At 52.8% G+C, this 25,984-nt stretch overlaps 2 protein-coding genes across 2 annotated transcripts; one reads left to right on the top strand and one right to left on the bottom strand.

Annotated features, from left to right (window-relative positions):
* The first annotated feature begins 2,673 nt into the window (after nucleotides 1-2,673).
* TGME49_237510 (hypothetical protein) lies at nucleotides 2,674-11,895 on the top strand. The gene is made up of 3 exons (XM_002369052.2): nucleotides 2,674-6,295; nucleotides 6,548-9,660; nucleotides 10,280-11,895. The coding sequence occupies exons 1-3, from the start codon at nucleotides 4,063-4,065 to the stop codon at nucleotides 11,102-11,104; spliced, it is 6,171 nt and encodes a 2,056-aa protein (XP_002369093.2). The 5' UTR covers nucleotides 2,674-4,062; the 3' UTR covers nucleotides 11,105-11,895.
* TGME49_237500 (protein phosphatase 2C domain-containing protein) lies at nucleotides 11,399-24,574 on the bottom strand. Its single transcript, XM_018780497.1, has 10 exons — nucleotides 22,395-24,574; nucleotides 21,820-21,906; nucleotides 20,940-21,060; nucleotides 20,036-20,140; nucleotides 19,294-19,368; nucleotides 18,419-18,603; nucleotides 17,907-18,018; nucleotides 17,475-17,600; nucleotides 16,729-16,821; nucleotides 11,399-15,750 (listed from the first exon to the last, which is right to left on the bottom strand). The coding sequence occupies exons 1-10, from the start codon at nucleotides 24,105-24,107 to the stop codon at nucleotides 15,638-15,640; spliced, it is 2,730 nt and encodes a 909-aa protein (XP_018635758.1). The 5' UTR covers nucleotides 24,108-24,574; the 3' UTR covers nucleotides 11,399-15,637.
* Between the last annotated feature and the right edge of the window lie 1,410 nt (nucleotides 24,575-25,984).

Genomic DNA, 25,984 nt, shown 5'->3' with positions numbered 1-25,984 from the left:
GTGAAATCCTCAAGCTCGGCAAAGTTACTGTCAGCAGCGAAGCGTGCTCCCTTGCCAAAATCACATCTCTCAGAAACGTTCCGCACCCCGACTTGCTACGAACGCGGCTCAAACTGACTGAGGAGCATACTTCGTCGTGGGAACATTTCTGATTCGTCAATTTGCGGGAGATTTCACTGGAGACGACAATTTATGTTTCCCTCAGGACTTGACATATCCTTCGAATAGAGTATCAACGGACGCCGACCAAACCTTTCTTCCACAATGCTGACTTCACTTTGGATCACCGTCAGCGGAATGCTGAACCTCATGAAGGCTACTCAGAGAGGTGCGTGAAAGCTCTCAACAGAAATTCCAGCCACCTTCCGACGGTGTGCAGAAATTGCTCACGCTCTCAGTGCCCGGCGTAAGGTCCTAAACTGCGGGTATGCACTAACTCTTCATGTGTAACTCCACTCCAGGGATTGCCACTGTAGCCAAAAAAAACGTCAGTGGCTCGAGTCGCACGGTCTCAACTGTCAGCATTACACAGCGTGACCGCTGCGACTGTCACGTTTATACAGAAAGGTGCATTTTACTCATATTTTTGATTTGTGCCTGGTGGGCAGGAGATGGACACGCGATACGGCTCGAGGATCTTTGTACGTGCGAACACAGTTCCTGAGGTGCATGGTTGTCCCGTGCTGGACAAAAGCCACCAGCGGCCTCTGTGGCTCGTCGCACTTCAAAAGGCAGACTGGATGGTACGGAGCAGGAAACGGCAGACTGGAGGACACTGGTCCAGAAACTGGTTTCGCCACCGTACCCCGCAGTTGAACCAGGTGCCTCCAGACCGACTGCGAGTGGCGAGAATGGAGTTCACAGGGACACAAGTTTTAATTAGTGGGTCTTCTGCTCACCCATGTGGTGGATGTCGCCAGTGCCCATCGTGGCTGTATTCCAAGGGGTTCGTGTAATCTGAAATTCCTTTGCGACAAATAGCAGAGATCCATACTGAACAGCTGGACACTCCGGTGCAAAAAACATATCGTAAAGTACCTTGTTTCGGTACCCACTGTTACCGTAACATATATATTATCCATCCCCGATGAAGGCAGTGGCCATAATAGTCGAAATCAACCTAAACCAGGTCCCAGTGGTAGTTCAATCCTTGTCACCCCAGCCATGTGTGAGAAGTGAAACTGACGCTTGTCTTCGTTCTCCTGAAAGCTAACCGTGCAGCCGCGGAATCCAAGGCCTGGCGACCGATCAGCTTGTGCAGGTGTATTGCAGCTTTTTACGTGCCTCGAAGGTAAATACGTTCGCGGGTGCCACTGCCAAGCGTTTGATCTCATAAGGGAAAAAGCTTGCACTCTGTCATTTAAATATTCAGCTGCCCAAACGTTCAGAACTCCAGCTGCCATTTAGGCGTATCCGTATCATGTGCAAAAGGTCGGTATGCGTGATTCCGGCCGGTAGTTGACACCATTATTGCAGCATTACACTAGGCAGGCCTACACACACTTCTTATGCTGAAAAGTCTTCTTTCTTGCAACGGGTGGGGAGAAAGTTTCAAACACACTTGTTCAAATTTGGAAGACTTTACGGCCTCCAACGATTTGTTTGTGGGGAGAGAGCCAGAAGCAGCCCCTCTAGCGGTAGGAACCCACAACGCGGCGGGAGGCCCCGACGTAAGAAATGGGGCTTTTTTCCTATGGTTTTAGGTGCGAGCAAAGCACAAAAGACCCGCAGGTGATACAGACGTTTCGACGTGACCCTGGCGTGGCTGCCGAAGGGAGCAGGAAGCCTCCCAATTCTCCGTGTAGTGTTATCGACTTTTCTCCTCGCGGTTCTTCCCATACCCATCAAGCACTCGAGTCGCAGCTCTCTTCCAAAGTGAAGTGACTTTCGCGCCTGAATGACTAATAACAGAGAAAGATGCACAGTAGTAATAGGCAGCCATTAGAACGGGACCTCGAAAGCGAGGCCACGGCCCGGCATAGCGCCTCAATCTCTGAGCTTGCTGGCGCCCGATTGTTTTGTGGCGGCGGAAGCGCCACTGTGAGAGCACTACTCTGATTTCTTTTCCACCATTGCTTGCCCAAAGAACGCTGCCTCCAATCAGAGGGAGATAAGCTCTTCGTAGTTGTCGCCTCAAAGGATTTCCATTCTCGGATCATCGCTACCAACGGATGCTCGCGTTGAAACAAGCTGACGCTGGCTTCTGAAGAAATGCTGCTCCCACAAGAGAGCAAGTGACGAATCTGTCTAAACCCGTGTGGGTATCGCTCTATCTAAGCATTTCTCACTACCGCAATGAACGCTTTTAGCATCTGACATTTCGCTCTTCTGGCAGAGAGACCCCGGAGTAGTTCTCCAGTTTTCTATTCCCCAGGAAAAAACGCGGATGGAACGCGTGAAGACAGAAGATGCACAGATACGACGGTATTTTCTAGCTTCATGCGGCTAAAGGATCAAAAACGATAAATCACCTTCCCCTTTATGACAAAAAGCAAGACATACGGGGCTCAACCGCAGTGTGCCCCCCAGGCTCCCGCACTCTGCTAATCGTATCCGTCCAAAAGCGTCAGTTTTTGCCTAGTGGGGGAACAGATCAGACTGCTGTGCTACACGATTTGTGTGTGTTCTTCGCAGTGGATGTTCCTTTTTGTGATGTCCGTGTGAGTAAACAATGCTATGTGCCTGCTTCGTCTTGTTTGTGAGACCTGATTTCGAGTGTTGCGTTTCGTGTGACCCGGATTCAAAAAAACGTGTTGCTCGTGTTCAGCCATGTATCTGTTCTGCATTTGAGTGCCCTGATGGCAGTGAGAGCTGAGAAGCAATGAAACGGAGGTGCTACGCACAACTGTGTAGGATGTTGGAATTGGAACGCGAGTGGAAGACTTTGTAGTCGGGCGCACAATCTCCATTTGATGACGCACGTGAATCGGAAGTTCGTTTGTTCCTGAAAATTCCTTGAATACTTGAACCTTCAGTCAGGACTTGATCGCAGAAGCGGAAGACTCATACAGGGAATAGCATGCGTTGAAGCGTTCCTGTTTAATTTCTCAAACAGACTATCTGACCGAAACGTTTGTTGAAAGCACCTCTAAGTGTCCACAAATTTCAGCAGTTTGTGTGACTGTTTGAATTGCCGTCTTTTTTTCATTCATGATACCTATTTCCGACTGTGCTGTGCTCTTCTAGAGTGCAATACCAAACCAACAGTAACGAGGGAATTCCATACACTTTTCCATTATCTAGAGCTTGTATTGACGCAACAGAACATGACGATCTAAGCTGTGAGTTGGGAATATTACACTTTGACTCCAGTTCGCTTCTGTGTTTTTCTGTCTTTCAAGTTCAAATGCAATCGCCGTAAAGTAGTGATCGTCAGGAAGAGAAAGTAGCAGCAGGTGTGATAAGTAGTGTTTCGTGACTCCCTATTTCCCGAACTCTCTGTTTACAATAATGACCGATGCGGTAATCCGGTCTTCTTATGTCACTCCTTCAGTCTCCGTTTCTGGTGCGATCCAAAAGTTGCGGTATGTGGGTGCGGAATTAGACCAAAAAAAAGCTTCGATGCCGTGAATTGTGGGGGGGCGTTGGAAAGACGCTTTTGGAGAAAGAAAACCGGACACCGTTGTGTTTCCGTGTGTGCCAATCTCCGTGACAACGACTGCGTCCGAGAATAGGTTCCGGAAACGACTCGGATTGCATAGAAGTACTTGCATACCTAAGTCAAACCTTATCCCTTCATGACTGATGTGCTTCTCCAAGTGAACAGTGAAATCCGTTGTTGTGAATCGAGGCCTACACTTGTGAAACCCGAAGATTTGTCGAGATTAAATGACACGGAGGCTTTTGGTTTGCTCCGTAACAGGTGTGTGTTGGAGAAATCGCTGACCCGTTGATGACCACTTCGATCTGTACTTGTGTAGAGCGGTTTCGCCCTGACCACGTGTGAATTATTATGATCATCAACCTGGTCTCTCTTCTGAAACGAGTCCTAAAAGGCTTCAGTTTCTACCCAGGGCTAATGGGGTGCCAAGGCCCCCACGGTTGAAACGCAATATTGAAAAAATGTGTGACTCGCCTTCCTGTGTCCTGTCCAACCCCCTCAACCCGAATGCTTCTCGCTCCCCGCCGCTGTCTAGCCTACCGCCACCTACTTCCCCGTTGCCTCAGTTGCCGTCTCGTCCGCTCCTTGTAAAACTGGCGCCGCTGTCGCCGCCTTCCCCGACACTTCATTCCAATCGTAGGGCACCTGTAAGTGAAGATTCGCTTTCAGCAGACCTCTTCACGAAACGTGAAGTGGGCGTTCTGCATGTTCACCTGCGCCGCTACAGCGACAGTTACCTTCGTAATCCAAGGCACCACCCGAGCAAAATCAGTGGCAGTAACAGTGAGATTACGACGGAAGGGTCTCCCCACCTGGCCACTCCTGCTCTACGATCGTTTTGCTTCTCTCGCCCGGCCACTGGCTCGTTAGAACGGCAACCCCTGTCCAGCCAGGGGCGTCTGCCTGAACCAGAAGAGTTGGCGCCAAGCCAGACGTACGTTCCGGAAGCTCGAAGAGATTGCTTGGACATGAATTCTCTAACTGACGACCTTCCCAGCGCAAATTCTGGCGGGAAGAATTGGCGCTTTCCTCACGAAGGAAACGATCAGTGGACCGAACCCTCTGAATCATCTCTGCATTACCTGAAACACCCCAGCTCTGGGGCTGCCGCAGAAAAGGATGGCAACCGGATTCAGCCTCTGTTTTGTCTACCGAGCGACGCGGGAGCGCCTCACTCCACTGCTCCTCCGTCTGTCGGTAACTCTACTGGAAATGCCGGCGCGGGATCAACCGCGACGACGATCTACTTCAGCGGAAACAGCAGCAGCAGCAACATGATGACCGCTGACGAGGGTTCCGGATGCGTTTTCGCATCACCAGCGGCTGCAGTCGCTGCAGTACATCACACGGGAACCGGTGAGAGCAGTATGGCTAGCGACCCCAAAGACGGCGATGGAGGCTTCACCAACTGCCAGATCATTGCCAATCGCAGGAGAGGTCGCAGCAAAACCTGTAGCGCAATGCACCAGAACCTTTTGCGACAAGTTGCCGGGACAGCCGACGGCGTGACCGCTGGAGATCCGTTACGGCGTGTCCGGTTCAGCGTCGCGGACGAGTGGTGTGAAGACGGCCCTCGCAGAACATTTACTGGAGCAGGCTTTGGCGGGACTGGGTCCCATTTCGGCGGAGATGGAGGGGGGTTACTCGACTTTCCAAGCGGACAACTGACCATGACTTTCGATGCCACCAGCGGGGGATTCGCCGCTGGCGGCAGCAGCCTCGCACCCCCCAGTGACGCCTTCAGCAAGGGGGACTTCGCCTTCCTTCCCGATGCGCACTCAAACATGTCCTGCTACTTCCACAGTTCCCACCCTTCTGTCAGCTACTGGTGTGCCTCCAAAAAAGCTGTAGCAGCGGCAGCCGCTGCTGCCGCCTACGAGGAAGAAGAGGGAGACAGTCCAGAGGACGGGCGCGACGCTGGCGATCATCAGAAAATGCCGTATCGTCTGCACCACGCCGCTGAAGCTCTGTCTACGGCCGAACCTTTTCGCCGGTCAACCAGAAGCGGGTCTCGGCGCCACAGTGCTGTGAGCTACTCAGCCGCTCTCGCGGCGATTTCTTCGACTTCCGCCAGGAAGGGCTCAGAGCGTTTCTTTCCCGGCCACTTTTGGGGATTTGAGAAGACAGCAGACGCTGGAGGCAGTGGTGAAAGCGCTCAGAAACCGCTTCTGTCTGAGGGGGATGTGACAGGCACTTTCCCGCTACACACACAGACCGTTCATCGGGTAGGCGCGTACTCGCCCGCTCACAGCCACATCTACGGCTACGAAGACTGGCGTAGCCTCGTTGGGGCGCCCTCGAGCGCATGCAAATCCCTAAAAGCCCAACAGCAACAGCAGGTTCTTCTACAACAGAGTCTTCTTCACCGTCACCACAACCTAGGACGGGGTGGGGAACTTTTTGGACGGAGAAATAGCTGGTGTGCGTGCCGCCCTCTAGGCAGCTGCAGATGCTGTCCACGAACTACCGGCGGGCTCGAAAAAGACGAACGTGAGATAGGAAGACATTTGTGCGACGGTGTGGCGAGAGGCAGTTCTGGAAGAGAGCCTCCACTTTTCGACACGCGGCTGCTACGTGGAGATGATGACGAGGAGGAAGACGAAGTGGAGGAGTCGCCAAGTCCCGAAGACGCAGCGGATGACGATGTGGAGCCGGAGAGTCGGCTCTTCATCGTGAGTCGTGTGAAGAGACGCTGTAAGTTCTGACTTGTTTCTCCTCCCGCGAAGCTCGAACAAGCTGTTTGTCTGTTGAGAGAATCGAAACGCAACAAGGCAGGAAGCTGACTCACACACTCTTACACTTGGCAGAAGCCCCGGCTCGATTCCTCACTATTTGCCACAGACCACTGCATTTACTTCCACTTTGTAACAACACAAAGCAACTAAATCAGGACTCTCCACTTTCTGATTCTATTCCCCTTCGCTGTCGCCCTTCTTTGTGTTGCAGCGTCGCCGCAGCGCACACCTTCGAGCCCGAAAAGTGGGCACCTGGTTCAGCACTCGTCTTTGCCTCCCCGCCCTCACAGCGGTACGTGTCCCTTGGAGGGAGGAACTGTTTCTCGGTCAGGAAGAGTACCAGGTCTCTCAGCAACCAGCCGCGGTGGCCATACACCGGAAAAGAGCGAACGGCCTTTCCTCTCATCGGGCACAGACGCCACAGCCGCGGGAGCAGCGACAGCGGCAGTTCCGCCTTCGCTGTCGCCGCCAGGGGTCGTGGAGGTGTCTCTGTCGCCTTCGCGAGGCGGTCCGGATGAAGGAAACTGTGGCGCCGGAAACAAGAAAGCAAGCTTGTGGACCCCTTCGTCTCTGTTGAAGTCACTTGCCAGAGGCGGCGGGAGCTCGAGTGCGAGTTCGAGCAGCGGAAACAACACCGCCTCTTCCAAGAGCAATAGTGCAGCGACCAACGCAGGTGGAATTGTGAGAGGTAGAACGACGGGAGAGTTTTCTTGCTCTGAGCCAAGTACTTCTAGAGACGGGCACTGGTCCCATACCTGCTCGTCGGGAAGTGTGCACACGCAGCCCGGAAGCAAAGAAGGAGTGGAAGCAGCTCTGTCGAGCAGCGGAGCCGGTGTGCCAGCCGGACGAAAGAGTAGAACTATTGGAGGGGCATCCTCGTTTGCGTCTACCTACGTAGGGCTTTCATCCTTGGCGCGGGTCCTCCGTCCGCGACGGCATTCCCACCACTACGACACGAAAGGAACCACTCTCTCTGATTCGGGAGCTCCTGGGCAACTTGTTCTTCCGCCGCCGTCTCCGCCCCCTGCTCCACAAATTGGAGACGACAACCTTTCACAAGAGGCTGATAACGCGGCAGCGGGACCTGTGTGTGGATCCTGCGAACAGCTCGCCGTCCCGCAAACGGGATCGCAAAAGTTGCTCGAGAGTGTGTCTCTGAATCCGCCTTCCCTATCCTCGGGGAAAACTCGAGTGGCCACGGACTCGCACTGGGGCCATAACTCAGAAGAAGACAAGCCACCCCCGCTTTCGTCGTGTGCAAGGACTTCTCAGGTGTCTGTACACTGTACACGTGCCGGTGTCGGAAGTGGGAAGGATGACGCATACGTCTCCAGCGGGCATGCTTCCACACAACGCTCCGTGGTTTCTCGAGACAAACCGGAGGAAGATTGGGAGGTTCATCGTGCAGGGGCTGAACCAGAAAAGGAAGAAGTCCACGTTTGCCGAAACGGAGACAGAAATTGCAACGCATCGTCGGCAGCAGCGACTCGCAGAAACGAAAGAAGATACCACACAGCCCCCTCCAATTCGGAGTTTCACGAAAACCAAGCCACAGCTGCAGCGGACTACGAAGCAGCGGTCGCCGCCGGGAAAGGAGAGCAGAACAACGATGCAGCTGGCGCAGCCCGTTCCGCAGCAGCTGCAGGTTCTCTCCTTGGATCTTCTTCGTCATCCAGCGACTCTTTCCCTGCAGACGAGAAAAATGGCCGCCATCTGCCCGTCTTGCTGGGGCTTCGCCACTCGGCAGATTCGTATCTTTTGGAGCCTGAAGGCGACGGAGGCGCCCTCGGGTCCTACTCTGGGAGAAAAGTTGGTATCTTTCGGCGACACTTCGGCGGCGCCCACCGCGTAGCCTCGGGACCCAGGGGAGGGGAGGAGACCGGAGAAGAAGGAAAGCCTCTGTCTCCAGCTTACCACCTCCAGAAAGTGAACGGTAGCAAAGTTTTCCCTTTTCGACGGAGTCGCAGCAGCAGTCGCCAGGCTGGCTCCTGCACGGCGCAGGCTCCTCCAGAGGGAGGCTTCGCATGCAGTCGTGAAGGCAGCAGAGCCAGAGGACTCGCCCACACACAGAAGATCTCTTCCCATCTTTCGGGTCTTCACGAGTTGGCTGCGCCTCTGCAGCCGGCCCAGGAGAGCCATCTGCGCAGCGGCGCCACAGCGATCGCGCAGAGCGCCGAAGAAGGCCAGTTGCTTCAGCGAGGCTCGAGTGCGACGCATGCAGGAGATCAGGAAACAGAAAACTACGACATCCAGTTCGGCGGATTGCTAGTGCGTCTGCACCGGAAACTGAGTGCCAAGTGCCACTGCCAATTCGACGTCTGGGAAGGCGAGGCCGTCGGCGTAGTGCCATCAGAGGTGCACGCAGCTGCTGCCGCAGCAGCCGCGCTCGCCAAAGAGAACGCTGGAGAAGGGAGCGCGGGCTCGTCGCAGACTCAGAAGGGCGAGGCGATTGGAAAGAAGTCCAACAGTTCAGCAGCAGCGGAGGAAGAAGAAGCAATTGTGGAGGACGCCTCGACTCTAGCGAAGCTGCACACATCGATTGTCGGACTCGGGAAACGATTTGCGATCAAGCTCCTCGAAATCGACGGCTGCGACGCGTCAAAGCTCAAGTACAAGACGCACTCTGTGCTTCAGGAGGGAAAGCAGCTGAGAAGTCTCTGTCTCCAGCTGTGGCGGTCGCGAGCAGCGGCTGCCGCCCAAGGACCGAACAGTTCCCGCCTGACGGCCCAGCAACGTCTTCTGCTCCTGCAGCTTCAGCAACAGCCCCAGCCGCTCCACCATCCCGAGGTGTACGTACAGCAGCTGGACCGCATGCTGTCGAACCACGGCACTGCCCCTGTGCCCCAGGCCGGCGGAGGAGGGAGGAGCTCGGGAGGCCCGTTTTCTGCCTCTCCAGGCGTCCAGCTGCCTCTATTGCCCATCCCGCGATATCTCTGGACAAGCCGCGGTGTGAAGAAAGACGGCACTCGCGTTTTGGGCGTGAGTATGGAGAGAATCGAAGGACGTTCTCTGACGCAGATTCTCCAGCAGATGCGCGTGCCTACAAAAAAGAGTGCAGCACTCCTCGCCGTCGAGATCGCCATCAAGCTGGTCCGCGCGCAGGCACTTCTCGCGTCGCCCGCTGCACTTGAAAAACCCATCATTAACTGGGACACGAAGCCGGGGAATGTCCTGGTGGAGCTTACGCGGAGTGTATCTACACAGCAACTCCACTGTCTCCGGTGCGTCATCATCGACCTTGGAGACGCTCTCCCAGGACCAAACTTTTCGTTCCCGACGCGGCATCAGCCTGGTGTGTCTCCGTCCTACATCATTTGCACGAAGGTAGGCAGCTCGAATGCGGAGGCGATTCTTTATGAGACAGTTGGGGAGAACTTTGGAGATCAGGGGATAGGACTCGAAGAGAAGCGAGAGACTGAACGGCAACCACTTTACTGGCAACGACTCTTATGAAAAAGAGTACTCAGCCCAAGCGAGACGGAGAATCGAAACAGAGCATTTGCGTTGAAAGATGAATTCTGACAGATGCACTCAGTTTTCTGTGTTCAGCACGCTTTCCGTGGACCCGAAAAAGTCGTTCTCTAAAGGTTTCCTAGTACGTGGATGTTTTCTCAGTTGCCTACACTGTTTGGGCTTCCACACATCGAGAAGTCGAACTTCTGGAGAGCAAGAAACGAAACGAAAGGCGACTGTCCAGAACTTTCCAGTCTCGGCCTCGCGCCAGACTAAGTCGAGACCTAAGTGCCGCCGCGGATGAGATAAAACAAAGAGTACCGGGACACTCGCGCTGATAAGAGGAAGAAAGATTCACTCACTCACTCACACAGCATGCATACGTATGCCAGATGTACGTCGAAAGAGATACCTGAACCGTTGCACGATATCCAGACTCCGAAACGGTAAGAGTTCATTCTTTCCGCTTGCTCCCTTTCTCTCGTTGCAGGGTTACTGTTCGCCAGAGTGCGCGATTCTTGTGTTTTTGCTGGCGGCGGGGAGCAAGAGTTCTGCATTCCGCAAAGTGTGGTACGGCCAGAAGATTACCCCGGAGGAGATGCTGACGGCGAAGAAGCAGCGCCTCGACTGTCGCTGGCAGTCGTGGATCCGGAACGGATTTCTGAAGCAGATGTGCATGAGTTCTGCACCTGCGGGTTCGCAGGACGCTGGGAAGGAGGAGGAGGCGCGTCGCGCAAAAGGCAAGAAAGACTCCGGGGCCTCTGAGGGAAGCGGAAAAAGCGGGGAGGGGGGCTCGAAAGCAGCGAGCAGCTACTGGGAAGTTTTGCTGAGTGAAAGCAGCGTCGTGTTCAGCACGGGGTTGGTCATCGGCCAGTTGTTTGGCGGCCCAAATCTTCTGCAAGTCGTCAATCGGGACGAAGTCGCTGCGCTGGACGCCCTGTGTGAGTGGGGGTGTACAGACAGCCCAAACGTTTTGCTCGGCCGCAAGAATTTGCACCCCGACGTTCTTCTGCCCTCTCAGGGCGTCTTTGCGGCAGAGCCCTGGCGCGGGTATCTGAAAACCATGCTCAGACACACCTTGGCGTTCTTGCCCAGCGACAGATGGAGCTTCGAAAAGCTCGAGGCGTTCCTCATTCGCCTGCATGCAGAGCTCGCGGCCGCCCAACACGTTGTCGGGGTCTCGACGTCCTCGTACTCGGGTTCCACGACAGCGGGAGGAAACGGACCTCACTCTAGTTCTGGAAATGCTCCCTCAGGCGAAACCAGTGGGACAGGCAGTAGCTGTGGAAGCGGCGCGCAGCGAAATCCCCAGTGACAGACTCCACGAGAAACATAACTCTCCTCACACCAAGGGTTCACAGGTGACCAGTTGGGTGTGAAGAAAAGTCTGGAAGAAACGAGGGGATACCGAGGGGAAAATCGAGGAAATCTGGCAAAAACAGTGCAGCGACAGAAGCGAAAGGACGAGGGAGGAACGAGAAATGTGGAGGCGGTGAATAAAAAGAAACGAACGGAGAGAAAGAGGTACGTTTCTGGCCAAAGCTTGTTGTCACCAGAATGCGGGCAGCGAGGCACAGAGAACCAGAGGTGAAGTCTGAGTCACTGGCGAGCCGGATTTGATTACATCCAAAAAGTCGCATGGTACAGAAAGGCGAAATTGACGCTGACATACTGGTCTGCGGTAGACGGGCGTTGTTGCTCGAAACATCAACACCTGGACGGACGCCGAAACATAAGGAAAGGAGTAAGCTTTATGTGCACATCTTGGTCCTTCCAAGTTTCGCTGGAAACGAGTTTGCTTGAGCATTTAACACGATGGTCGTGAAAAGCACAAGAGACCTTGGATCCGGTAAACAAGGACCTTTAAGGTCTAAATCAGCGGCTCGACTCGAAGTCTAGACTCGCCAGAAAACGAGAAACTCTCAATCCCCAAACACGTATCTACGTCACGTCACATCCAGAAGGTTAAGATCTCTGGCGACACCTACGACAGGTCGTTTCCTTTGCCTTGTTTGCTTCGTCTGGCGTGCTTTTCCGCGTTATTGCGTTTTCTTTTCCGTGAAGACTGGCGCTCAACTGGGATGTGCAGAGCTGTCGACAGTGCATGTCGAGCCTTTTGCGTCCCACGCTCGGCAATCAGTCTCCACACCGTGATTGCCTTCTTAACTGCAGCGACAAAGGCGTATGGGCTTGTTTGAATGGGGGCAAAACACGCGCTAGCCTGAAAGTCGCTGTTGCACGCAGCATCAAAGAGGTCTCTCTGTAGAGATCTGGGAACGATGCGAGATACGAGTCCCAGGCCGAAGCGTCTACAGCGTCTGGGGCTCAAGACACTAGCTTTCTCGAGGCACACAACATCATCTCCACAGATCGACAACGTCTGTTTAGGAACACTCAGGTAAATACGGAATACCCGTTCGACGCACACAGCTTCAGAGATCTACTTATGCATGCCCTCCCCCATTTCCCACCGAAAAAGTTCCACATCGAAGTCGCTCATCCCTCCAGACGCCATCGCTGATGCTCGAGAACTAAAAATGTTGCATTTCAATATTCCACATCAAGGTGAATCCACACCAGCTATCTTCTGCACACAACACACCGCGTCCTCTGTGAAAAGATGTTTCCTGCAGTTACCGCTTAGAGAACCACTCGACGTTGTGTTTTCACTGAAACCACAACTGTAGACTTTTTAAGATTTCGAGTTCTATTTCCCCTAATTACAAGACAGAAAACAACGTTCGATTGAAGACTGCGCAGAAAATAATAACGTAATGCTACTGAAATGACTAAAACACCAATACGCATCAAGCGAGTAGACGGATAAGACAGCTCCGGGAGTCTCACTTGGTCATGGGAGATCGGGTGCCCCTGTGGACGTATTGCCGGCGTTCAGCGTGCACACTTGCTGTTGTGACTCAAATATATATTTTTCTTTGAAACGCCATTATTGACGTTCACATCGAGGGCTCCAGAAAGAACGAAGCCTCAGAAGAGAGACGAGCAAGTGCTTTGTTTCCTCTGGCGGAGTTACGCCCAGACTACATGAAGTCAGAATTCTGAGGACACACTGTCTTCAGCCCCCGTCTATGACGCGAAAAAGCGAACCGATGTGGAGCAGCTTTGTTGCCGTGGGAAATTTGTGAATTCCACGATGTTCACCTGTCTCCAGCACTCCAGCGTGATGTACAACAACCAGCAAAGATACAGAACTTGGTGTCCGTCTCCCGTCATTGGAGTCACGTTCAGGATCCCAGGCACTATGATTTGTTTCTTCGGTTTGACTACTACCGTTCTAAGTCGCGGTCTATTTGAACAGATATACTCTCTAGATAACACGTAATACCTCCACTTCACAAAAGGCCTCCCTGCCGTTTGACGCCGACGCAAGTCGCGTTCGCTTGTGCTACGCGACTCACTTCGCCCTTCGGAAGAATGAGTTTAAATCAGTTGATGCATGGATGCCCCAGGTCACCGAACGCCACCAAAACAACCCTTTTCATAGACCTGTGTATCTACCCCGTGCGTACCATATCCTTTTTTCGCCTGCGCAGCTGTGTACCCTCCGTATGTATCACTGTGTTCCTCAGTTGTGCTGAGGGCTCTGAAGAACGAGAAAGCACCTGTTTCCGTTTTTCGGAAAGACAGGGATCACTTTGGGTGATCCTGCAACAATGCGCTTATCGCCAAAGCAAAACGTGACCGTGGGAGGTCACGAAACATAGAAAGCGCTGAAAAAGGGTCTCGCGTTGATTGCGCAAAAGCACAACGGCGGAGAGAAGCTCCTTCGTTTCCTCCACATGAATATTGACACACTTTCGAACAAGAAGGGAAGCAGACCCGAATCCTTGCTTCAACTCGAAGCAGAACACCGACGATTGCCACTGGATCTTCCTCCCGTTCGTTCCTTGACAGCGTATCGCACAAAGAACATTTAGATTTCCGCACGCAGCGGCAGAGCCATAGATTCCTAGGTCGGGAGAAGGACCACCGTGGACGCCCGGAAGCGTGAGTCGCACTTCTCCGCACAAAAGAAGAGTCCGAACCGTCTAAAAACCCTATCTCTTTCTGGAAAAGCATCTAAGAGGTCTTTCCCCACCACTCTCGCTACCCATGAGCGCTGCACAGAGCACTGCTAAACGATCTACGCAGACTCCCCTCTGCTGTGTGTTTTACCTTGAACGCCAGGCACGGAAAACAACTCTGTCGCACGAAAGCGCAGATGACGGATAAAAAACACAGCCAAACGTCTCAGTCTCTCCCGACATAGGACAGCACACAGTTTCAGATTCAAGAAAGCGGTCGAGAGAAAAATGCGTGACACACTGCCCGACGAGTCTTGCCACACACAACGCGGCGTTCTCGAGACCGAACAGCGAAGCACTTCTCTTGCACCTCGTAAAGCAGACAGACGAACAAACCAAGGGCAGACCATGAAACTGCTCTTCTTGTACGGTTACGACTGGTCGTCCGTGCACTTGGAGATGGACATGCCGCCGCCCTCACACCGCATTCCCATCCGGCAGAAAGCCGACAGAACTGCCGCAGCATCGCGGAACCACAAAACGTTTCTTCGACATTTTCCTCCTGCGCGTGCCCTACTGATGGCCGTGGCCCAACTTGTGTCTGTGCAAGAGGGAGCCCAATCTTTCAAAGCCAACGCATGTCACCTATTGAACTTTGTCTAGGGCGCAAAATGGAGAAGTCAGGCGTGTTCCCAGGTGCCTTTCGAGAAAACTCCGTCTCCACGAAATCCACTTCCGCTTCATTTGAAACAACGCCTTTTCCGCCTCCGGGCACTGCCTGAAGAATTTCCCTGCGGTGTACGTACACCCAACGAAGCGCCCGAAGGCACTTGTCGGGGGGGTGGCATGGCCTCCCGGGAGGGCTTCACATCATCAATTGAGCTTTTTTCGCCTTTTGCAACCGCCACACCCAACCCTCAGCCGTTCACCTCTCTTCGTTCAGCTCTCGGAGACTCCAGTCTGCACTTTGCTGCCCTTTCGACAGACGACAGGCACCGGGGTACGGGGACGAGCAGGTTGACACTGTCACCCCTCGTAACGCTTCCTTGCATTCATTCTGTCGTACAGACGCCGTTGTGGCATGTTCCTCTTCCGAACGTTCAACGCGGGAAACTCCACCGTAAAACCGTGCGTGAAGTGCCTCAAAGGCGGCGCCGAGTTACCACTTCGTGTTGCCTTTTGCCCCACTCCACAAGAAAATGGAATTGCAGAAAAACAACTTAAACGCCTTGACACGTACACCCATTTCGTGGGAACAAACACTGCTGATCACCTGCGTACGCCGCCTGTGGAAACCGAACTCAGCGATTGTTTCCAAAACGTTTTCTCCTGTACACCAAGAAACTGTAGGACGGAGACTGTCCTTTCAGGAGCGGCACACACTGAGGACAGCCTACTGGCGCCCAAGCCAGATTTTTCCTGCTTCTTTCTCTTCCCCCGACCTCCCTTCAGCCCCTGTGTCTCTCCGAACCCCCACCCCATTCTCTTCGAGCTCCAGGAAGCACAGACACCTGAAAAATATGAAAAAACTGGACGCATCTTGACACGCCACCAATGAAATGTTGCCAAGTGTACAGGAGTGTCTGTCTCTGCATACCTGCACCTCCTGTTCTTCGATTTGCCTGCAATACCTTTGCCTCGACTTCTTGGCGCTCACGACGCCTTCCACTTCCCGACTTCAGGCCCGACCTGGTGGCGGTCGCGCTTCGAAAGACAGTGACGTCGATCAGTGTCTCTAACGACACACAAACAGTTCATCTCCTAGATGCACGCTCTCGCTACTCGGTAGAGCACAGCGGCGAGTTTCCAGGACTCATATGTCTCTAAAACAAAGTCACCTGCACAGGTTCGCCTTCAGGATGCACTGCAGCGCCGTCCACAGCTCGAAGATCCACTCTCTCCCCGTTCACTATCGCGGGCTCCACTGTCACTTTGCCTGCATTGGAAAGCAGAGAAAACAGTTCTTTGGAGTTTTGATCCGAGTGCTCTAGGTGCGACTTCGACACGATATCGCTGAACAAAACGCTTAACGAATCTTTGGCAGCTGCCCAGAAAAGCGACACCTCCTGGTCCACATTTCAAATATCCTTTTTCGCCTCGTCTGCCCTGCATGCGACCGCACAGAACGAAGTGTACGGCGGGGAACCGAAAGGCACCGCTCGGGCGCCACACGAAACGCGCACAAGAGCCTCAACCCAGCGAGCAAAGACTCTCGAGATCTCCGCAGCTGGACTCCGGCTCTCTGCGTAGACACGCCCCAGATGAAGCTCATAATCGTCCTGTTTCAAAAGAGGAGAGTCCTCCTAGCATGTCGATCCTGAGCGCCCTCGCATCTGCGGAGCAGCCCGCGACGTCGCTTCGTCGCCTAAAAGAAGGCGAAGAAAGCCGGTATAAGACGCTCCTCTTGTCATACACACACACAGCTGCTCATTCCGGCATGAAACGATAAATCCTGAGTGTTCTTTCGAATCCGCGTTCGATGGTCTGTGCACAGTTTCCAGAATCCTGGGACTGAAGAAGAACACCATGCATGCCTTGATTCCTTTCTCCACAAGACATTACCGAAGCTCTCTTTCAGGCGCTGATTCGCCATCCTCAGCTTCATCCCTAAACGAGGAGAGTGAGACATCTTAAACTCGTTTCTTGCACCACTGGATGGTGGAAGCCACCACGGCTCTGTTGACACCTGGACCTCGGAACATGTTCGGCGTCAAAGCAATTCAGTTTCACAAATCGAGCGTCTCATCTCTGCGGTTTCCTCACCAGCCTTCCGAGCGCGGAGACGCGGCTTCTCTCACAAAGCCCCTTCTCCTCTTGAATCGGCGAAGGGAAACGAAAACAGTAAAGAACACGAGAAAATGCAGAAGAAGATCGACCAGAAACTTCAATCAGGTGCGTCCGAAAAAAAGCCTACCCAACGCATCGTAGTCAAATCTACTGATGGTCGACGCTGGCGACCAGACCTCGTCGAGACGCGTAATAATCAAACTAATGTTATCGCGAGAGCCTGAAAAAACAAATCGGAATACACAAACGCATCAACGCACATTCAGACTTATACGCACTCACACACATATACACACACATATTTGTTTTCCCTCTGTTTAAATACGTACATATATATATGTATATATATATATATTGGGTATCTATATACGCATAAATATGTAAAGTAGAATCTTGGCGCTTGTCTCTCCTTTCAAGGTTCAGATAAACACACACATGAACACATGACTCTCCACGTCTCATAGAAATATACATATATATATATATATATATGTATGTATATATGTATAGCGTCCTATAACCACATGTACTTGCAGCGTAAAGGGAGAAACGTGCTACGCGATGGAGAACCTCAGCAGACGTCATTGGAAAGACTCAGAAAAAAGATCTATTTGAGAGACTGATACGAGAAGACAAACTTGAGAACTAGAAATTTTGGAAGTGTGCCACAAAACGTATTTTGATTTCGCAGATCGACCTGTCGACGTAAGTGCAGAGCGAGGCGAGACAGAAGGGAAACAGGTTGACGCGTTTGGACCTTGGATCTTTCCTGTCGAGTCGCGACGAAGGCTTTTGGAGAGAACTTTGGCACAGAAAAGGCGACAAACCGACGCCTGTCTGCCAATCCACGAAGCATCTCGACGTTATGCGTACCTCTGGTGAAGGCTGAATCCAGGAGCTTGTAGGCCACCCTCGGCAGATCTCCCCGCAGTTCTTCGAGACTCTCTTTGAGAAGCGCGGCGACACCTGACCAAGTCATGCCCCGAGCCTCAAACATGCCTGAACAAACACAGATGCCAGCCACGTGTGGTGTAAAGACACCTGCGCTTGCGCGAGCTTGTGAAGAGAGAGAAGAAAAAAAACAGGAGAGACAAAAGGTGAAGGAGAGGAGAAGAACGCAAAAGAGACACAAGGTACAAGTGAAGAGAACAAAACCAACAAGGGAGTAGCAGGGGAAAAAGGGGGACGAAGGAGAATTAAAGAGAAGGCTCGGTTAACAGAGACACACAAAACATTTGACGAGAGAGGAGTCAAAAAAAACGAAGCGACAGGCAAGTGCTGCGACTTTCTTCTCAAAACACTTACCATCGCATGCAAGAAAAAGAATGTCTCCAGGCTCTGCAAAAGTCTGGACGACATCGGGGACGGCAACGACTCTCTGGGCGTCTGCAGGCAGCGACGGCTCTTGTTTCAGTCGCTGAAAAGACACGAGACAAGTGACGAGACGAACGAATCAGAGAAAGCAAACAAGGAGCAAAAATGCACAAGAGGAAATGTGCAGATGTTCAAGGGCTGGCACTAAACAGCGAAGTCGAGAGATGTGAGAAGAAAAGGAAAACACTGGGCACCGGAGCACCTAGACAGACGAAAGGAAAACGGGGAACGAGCTACACACGCCGTCAAACAAAAAACAAACCACAGACACCATTCAAACCTACCGTACGCTAATCATATATATATATATATATATATTTAGTGCAAACACATAAGCACAAACAGTATAGTTAAATGCAAATCACAGACATAAATACATATATATACATATATATATCTACAATAATATGTATATATATATATATATATATATATATACTTACAAAGTCCCCGAAAGCTCGAGAGAGGGCGAGAGATCCATCAAGGCGCCAAATGCCGTTCCCCATTTTTTTAACGTGACCGCCTGCAGATTCAATCCTCTGGCGTTCGTCCGGATCGTTCGGTTTGTGGTCTGCAGAGAGTGCGACGAACGATCCATCGCGTCGCAGGAGAAAGGCCCTGCTGTCTCCTGCACCACATTCCGGCCAACCAAACGCGACACAGCAAACAACTAAGCCAATGCACACCCGCGTAGTACGAACCCTCACACACAAGCTCAGCGACACAGACGCGTTCAGACATATACATATATCTATATATATATATTTCAACAGTCCTCTCCCTTCAGGTGTGTTCTTTATAGAGTTATATATAGACTTACACTTTTCTCTCATCTCTATCTGCATATATACATACATATATAGATTGTTTTACCGTGTATGCATGTTCATAGACGGATAGAGTATTCTCTCCTCTCTCCCTTCAGGTAAATATATATATATATATATATATACACGCCAATATCGATAACATATATGTCTACACCATTCTCTTTCTCACGAAACATATATACATATATATGCATATGCATCTGCATATGTTCAGGAGAAGAAAATTAGGGGAGCAGCGAGATGAGTTTCGGAGAACGCGAAAGTCCGACATGCAGAGTCGTCGACTCAGCGTCATTGCACGAACGCCAGCAGGGTAGGAACAGACGAAGGGGGAGAGGGAAGGCGGCGCAGACCATGAAATCTGTACTGAGGAGCGGAGGAAAAGCTGCAAGACCCTTTCCAATGAAAACTGGGAACCGAGTGTGTGTGTTGAAAAAATCTTCCAAAACCACCGAAAGCAAACGAAAAACCTGCATTGCTTTTCTCACCGACGTTGGCTGCATGCACTCGGAAAAACAGGTGACCAGCACGAGACCATTTCTGCTCAATGACGACCATAATCCCTGCAAGCAGAAAAACCGAGGGTCAGCGAAACAACTTCTCTCGCAAAAAACGCTTCTCACAATCTGCAAAAAATCCGGCTGCGAAACAACAAACGAGTGGAACAGGGTCTTTACCTCTCGATACACGTGGCAACATGTCTTCATAAACATGTACACACATGAATACGTATCTGTATGTACGTAGGTATGTATGTTTGTATGTGTAGTCGCATACATATGTATACATATAGGCACACACCTGTGTAAGTGTATACGTGTATTTGATTTTCCATATATATATATATATATATATATATATATATAAGGTAATTATATATTTGACTGCTTCTTGAATGGTAAGAAATGGAGGATTAAACAATGCTGTTTTGGAGCAAAAGCGGTGATCGCACTCTTTCAGCTCGAAGTCGCAGACTCGCTTCTCTCGTACAGACATATGAGTCGATGTCTCCGAATCTTACACGCCCCCCCCCCCCCCACAGAGTGGGCCCAGCCAGCACGGAGACAGTGCCCCAGCGAGAATTGAAGAAGAGAAATGTGAGAGGATAGGAGGCGGTCCCCCACTGAGACACAAAGAAGACGATTCTCCGGCGAAAGACGTTTCCAGCGGAGAGATCCAAAGAAGCTGTCTCTGAAAGAAAAACACCCTCCCCCCCCCAATCATCCTTACCTGTCGACCCGGACCTAAGCATAGGCACCGACTGACGAAAGGCAGCATCGTCCATCGCAAGACATGCTTCCTTAAACGACGCTGCCGAAAGATCTGTCATGGTACCTAATAAAGCAACACAAACGAACACAGATAAACGGGACCACGTACAGACACAGCTATGCGTATATGCATGCATGCGTTCAGACAGCTATTTGGACACAAACGTGTATCTGTCTACATCTACGTACGGACATTTTCGTGAGCCTGGTCACTGAGCAGCAGATGTTGTTCAGTCTGCGTTTAGCAGCTCCATTTCCTGTTGAAACCTCTCCTGAAGTCCAGGCTGAAGTCCGGGTGGCGACGCACAAAGCAGATGCATGCGCCATTTCCAGGTGGTGTTGTCCACGTCTGAAGCATTGCTCGACACCCGGGGTCACAGTTCGACGCGAGTCTCTCAGGAGAGCGGCAGAAGAGACCAGTCTCGGATTCACAGTGGCGACACTCTGCGGACTGTGATTCTTAAAACTTCCTTATCTTTTCTTTTCACTGATTTGATCCTTGAGTCTCGGTTGCTGGTTCCACGCTCCTGTGCGGTAGCGCGGCTTTCAGAGCAGCAGTAGAAAAACCTGGGTGTATATACGACGCGCCCAGTCTGGGATCTCTTGGTGTGCTTGACCCGTTCCGTTCTTGTGCCTTTCGTTTCTTGACTCCACTTTCTTTGCATTTGTTGTGGTCACTGCTTTCAAGCGCAAACTCCCTTCGTCCTTGTTTGTTGCGCTACCTTTCCAATCCGTGCGTCGCCGTTGACGACATTCGAATTCACCTCCTTTCTCGAATCGCTCTGTCTCTCCTGCCGTCCACTGCTCTGCCTGAAATCTGAAGTCCACGCCTTTCGCCGAATCGAGATCCACCGTCTGCTCACCTAGGAAACTGGATGCATGCGTCGCGCAGAAGCGGGAGACTTCGTAGCCAGCGTGACCGTCGAAAAGTCCGACGAGCCTCGCGTCGGGGAACCCAGCGAGAGGCGAGTGAACCAGCAGAGCCTGTCTCGAGGCATGCGCAGGGAGAGGACAGAGAAGACGCCGAGCGCATTCAAACGACAAGAGGAAAGCAAACGATACCACAGCTGACCCACACTCTGAAGCTGCCACAGCTCACGACCGCTGTCTCTGCACAACGGACCCGCGGTCCAGAACTCAAGGCCCCCCCTTCACCGCGACCCAGAGAGAGCCTTCGAGCAAAAAGCGGTTGGTGACAGAATCGCCCGAGACGAGAAAGCGCGCGAGACAGGAAGCGGGCCAACCTCCTTCACACTCAAGGCGAGGAAAGACGAGCCTCTCTCGAGCTGGAACGGGAGAGGCTCCGCAAACGCTTCCGTCTTCCTCGGAGACACCGCTGTTCTCCCCGCTTAGAGCAGACACCGGAGTTCAGGAGAAACGTGGAAGGATTTGTCAGACCAAAGAAAACACAGATGGGTCGTCGCTCGAACGACTCTTCGCTTGATCCATCACGCTCCGATGACTCCAGCGCTGTCTACCGGTTCGCGCCTCCACTTCCGACAACGAAACGTCCCGGTCTTCTTTCCCCTCCTGCCCGCCCTTCTACGCTTTTCTCCACACAGAAAGAAGTCGCAGAACAGAGAAGCAGACGCATGCGCGTCACTCGCTTTCTGCAGGCAAGCAGCGGTTTGCGTTCCTCTCCAGTGGAGAGTTCACCCCCGCCTCCTCGACTCAAAACTTGACACCTTTCGGACTCGAAAACGAGTCGGCGTGCGCCTTTCCGTCAACTAAAACTTTACTTACATCTTCGTCGTCCGTGCGGCGGCCATTCATTGTCGCGCCGAGAGAACGTACGTACCACTCGCTCACTGTCACCATTTTCTTGCGAACCTGAGACCACAACGTGAGAGACCCATCTGAAAGTCTCCTGTGTCACCTTGGACTTCCTTCTCGCCTGTCCGTGTCAACTGTGGCAGCAAACGTCGCTCCCCGTATCCTCCATTTCCTTTTATGGCTCCCGGTTCTCTTTCTGCCTCCGTGTCTCCCCCTTGTTCTCCAACTTTTCTCGCCCCTCTCCTCTCTCCGCTCTTATCTTTTTCCTGTATCTTCTCTCTTACCTATCCTCTCTCCTTCTCGTTTCTCTTCACCTTCCTCTCCTCTCGCTCTCTCCCCTTTCTTCCCTCCTATGTCTCGTGGTCTCGTCTCTCCTCTCGCCCACCACGCAGTGTCTTCCTCGCCTTCTCGTTTGGACAACCGCTCTCCTGGCCTAAACTGCAAATACTTCTTCCGGTCTGCGAGAGGCGGTCCCAGTGGACATACACCCCCCTTCTCTTCTCCTGTGCCGTCACCTGTGGTGGCCTCTGCTCAGACAGTCATACCTGGACTTGGTACGGCGGCAGAACTTTCTTTTTTCCTCTCTGAGAGGGCGAGGGTGGCGGCGACACACTCTGAGACTCGTCGAGGCCTAGGGACTCCTTGACTTGTTGAACCGCGCGCAGCACGGAAATAAATTCTTCACGGAGTCCGAGATTCGCGAACACTCGGGCGCCGACTCCTGCCTGCTGTTTTCCCCTCCTCTCCAAGTCGCGATCGTCGGCAGGAGAGTCCGAAAGCTCCGGTCCCCCGTACGTCTCTGAGCTGCCTAGAGCTGTGTCTCGCGCCGCGCTGGGTTCCCGAGAGAACAGCGAATTCAGTGCGAGGGCTACCGACCTCCACCCTGGGCGCAGATACTCCTCCTGCACTTGTCCAGTTTTCCGCAGCACTGATGCCCTCACGTCTCGCGCAAAGTCGTCAGGCAGCAGAGACTCAAGAATCCCGGTGGGCCTGAAAAGAGAGAGGAGAGAGGAGTCTCGGGCACTGCTTCGTCCTTCCTTGTCTCCGTCGGCAAACTCCGACGATTCCGCCTTTCCACGTTGAGCGAGAGAGTCCTTCTCGAGCCGGGGCGCCAGCTCGACAACCTCAGGATGCGCGGGGGCGTTGCTGGTCCTCGGAGACAGGCGTTGGAGGACTCGACCTAGCGACCCTCTCTGGGGCTCGTCCGGCGGAGCTGCGCTTAGTCCTCCTTCGGAGACTACAGCGTCTCCTCCGCGAGACTCTTGCGAGGCAACGGTGACGTACGGCGCATTGGCTTGAAACTGCGATGCTGGAGACCCCACAGCTCGTGCGACAGAGACACTTTCGCCGCCGTCCTTGCCAGGTGCTTGACCATGTCGAGGCGCAGAGTGGAAGACCTCCTCCGGGAGCGACCCTCCACGAGGGACCTCCGAAGCAGCTCCTGACTGAAAGAGTCCTTCGTCCTCCGGTTCCGCCTGAGACGAAGAGTGCCAATTCGCATGCACGGCTGCATCTCGTGGTTCTCCTCGTCCTGATCCTTGCTCCGATGACACATCCTCCGGCTGTCTCTCGCCGCCCCGTTGCGCGTCTGCTCGGCCGCCGGGCGCCTGCTGTGCTCCGAAGGAAAGAGGGGAAGAAGGCTGCTGCCGGACGTCGGCCGCGTCCTGCGGCTGCCCACCTCTGGAGTGTCTAGACAGCCGAGAGCCGGGCGCAGCCACATGAGAGGCCAGGGGCCTCTGGGCCGCGACCGACTCTCCGGATTTCGCCAGGCGTCCTGGAGGAAGAAGATCACTTCTCTCCTTCCATTTCGGGATGGCTGGGGGAGCAGAAGTGGAAGGGAAGGATACGCCTGCTGGCTCTCGACTGAGAAGCGCGAGCCACTCCGCGGGAACCTCAATTTCGTCCGCGAGCGGCGCGTTCGCAGGCAGCCTGTCGGGGAATTCGGAGCTTTCGTTGACTCGCGACTTATCTGAAGAAGAGGACGAAGGCTGCGTCAGCTCCCGGCGAGTTTGCGGAATGGCTTCGGCGCGTCGAGAAGAGTCCGTGGCCGGGACGGAAGCGACGCCTCGGGGCTCCAGTCCGTCGCCCCGTGCAGAGAGAGGCGCAAAAACGCCACGACCCCCGCAGGTCGAAAGCAGAAAAAACAGGAGAAAGAGAAGGTCGAAAGGACCGCAGAACTTCGAGGCGCAGGCGAGATGAATTGGCAGCCGACAGAGCCGCCGCGCTCCCGGAGGAGCCGGCGGCAGACAGAGTTGCATGACAAGAGTGGATTGCGTTTTCCTTGTGGCTCTGCTCGATAGGCGGGTCGGTCAAGGAGAACGGAGAGTGGAAGCGAATGCACAGAAAAGAGGCCTCTTGAACCGAAGAAAGTCTCCACAAAACCCAAAAACTGTGTCGAATGGAGAACTGGCTGTCGGGCTTCTTGCACGGTGTGCGCGACTGCGCCGCTCGCGAAAAAACAGAGGCCCGCGAGGAAAACTCTTCAAATGGAGGAGTATCGTTCCGCACAAGACAGCCAACTGGCCAAAGGAAAACAAGCCAAGCAGACTCGCAGAAAACAAAACAAGAAACACGAACAACCGAGGTCGTCGCCGTCTCGGCAGCCAGTGGCACGAGTGCGTCGACCGAAATGTCAATGGGGATCGGGCGGAAATGGGGAGAGGAAAATGAAAAGCAAATATAAAAATAAGTAGCGGGATTGAATGCCAAGCCGCTTCGCATCTCGTCGTTTTTGTATAGAGACCCCTCAGCGCAGAAGAACCACAGACGCGGGGAAGAGACGAGAAACACGACGTCAAAAACCTATCGCCGGGCGGGAGAAGACACGATCAGGGAACCCAGGGCATCGATGAGTACATAGGGCGTCTCTCCTCAGATGCTTCTACAGTTCTTTTGGGTTTATGAAAAAACAGTCTTCACCTGGCTTGCAACGAGGAGAGCATTAAATAAGAAGTTGGAGGTGTTGGTCTTCCGAGTGGAGAGCCGAACGCCGACGTCGTCTACAGCGAAACCCCAGATCCTCTGTGTTTCAGTAAGTCTGTTCATGTATACAAATACTTTTTAATTATACATTCGAAAACACGGGCGTTTATGCTTGTAGATAGTATAAAAGCATACAAACGTGCAGACGCTTGCGAATAAGCTAACTTGTGACTGCGTTGCCGTCAGGAGCGTCGTTGGTCAGCTAGTACGTACGATTTCTCGCCGTATATAGACCTAGCCCGGGAAATAGAAAGCACGACTCTGGAAATGCCTTTCGTTTTTCGCGTTCTTCCTTGCTTCCAGAGCTGTCTTAGTTCGCCGTTTGTCGGGCGCCATTACTTTTCAGGGTCGAAACACGCAGGGGTACGCAGTACCGAAGCCGCGTGTTCAACGGCCTCATGTCGTTCGGAGTTCCACAATCCTCGAAATACCGGTCGACTTTTTTTCAGAAGTTGGATTCTAGAAAACACTTTCAATATTCAAGCTAGCACAGGATCTCGCGGTACATTCTCCCTACATGAGCCAGTTCGCAACACCGCCGATGTCTCCTGGGTCCATGTTTTGCAGAGTAGATGGAGTCCCGAACCCCAAAACAGCTGCTAAGAAGATAAAGATACTGATCTTCCACGTGTTTAATAGTGAGCGTCCCCGAAAAACTAGCTGAATGCTTGTACAATAAGTATATCACAGTTCACTCATCAGAAGTACCCAGGGAATGAAACTTGAGAACACCTGCAGTAACAAGGGTGGGTTTTTTACCGGGTTCGAACAATCTCGTTCCCTTGTCTGTGCATGCGCAACAACATCTGCTCAGACATGTTGGAGACTCGGGGTTCTCTGTGCTCACAGACGGGAAGTTGGTGCCACTCTCATGTGGAGACCGGAACAGAGGACGGCATCAAAAAATTCGAGAGGCGCTTGGGCGTACGCCAGGGGTTGTCACGTTAGTACTGGTGTCTGTTTGCTGTCAGGACTCCTAGGAAGATATGTGTTATACTCTGAAAATTGCATTGCAAAGTTGCGCCCCGGCGTGACAGACGAAACCAACGAGCGGCGAACAAGACGAGCTTCGTTGTTTTTCTTTGACAAACTTAGGGATTTGTGCAATCTAAACCCTAAACCACAGTGGTGGACCAAGGAATCGTTCTCTTTT

Source organism: Toxoplasma gondii, chromosome X (genome assembly GCF_000006565.2).
Source record: "Toxoplasma gondii ME49 chromosome X, whole genome shotgun sequence".
Taxonomy (NCBI): Eukaryota; Apicomplexa; class Conoidasida; order Eucoccidiorida; family Sarcocystidae; genus Toxoplasma; species Toxoplasma gondii.
This window is presented reverse-complemented; position numbering and strand designations above follow the sequence as displayed.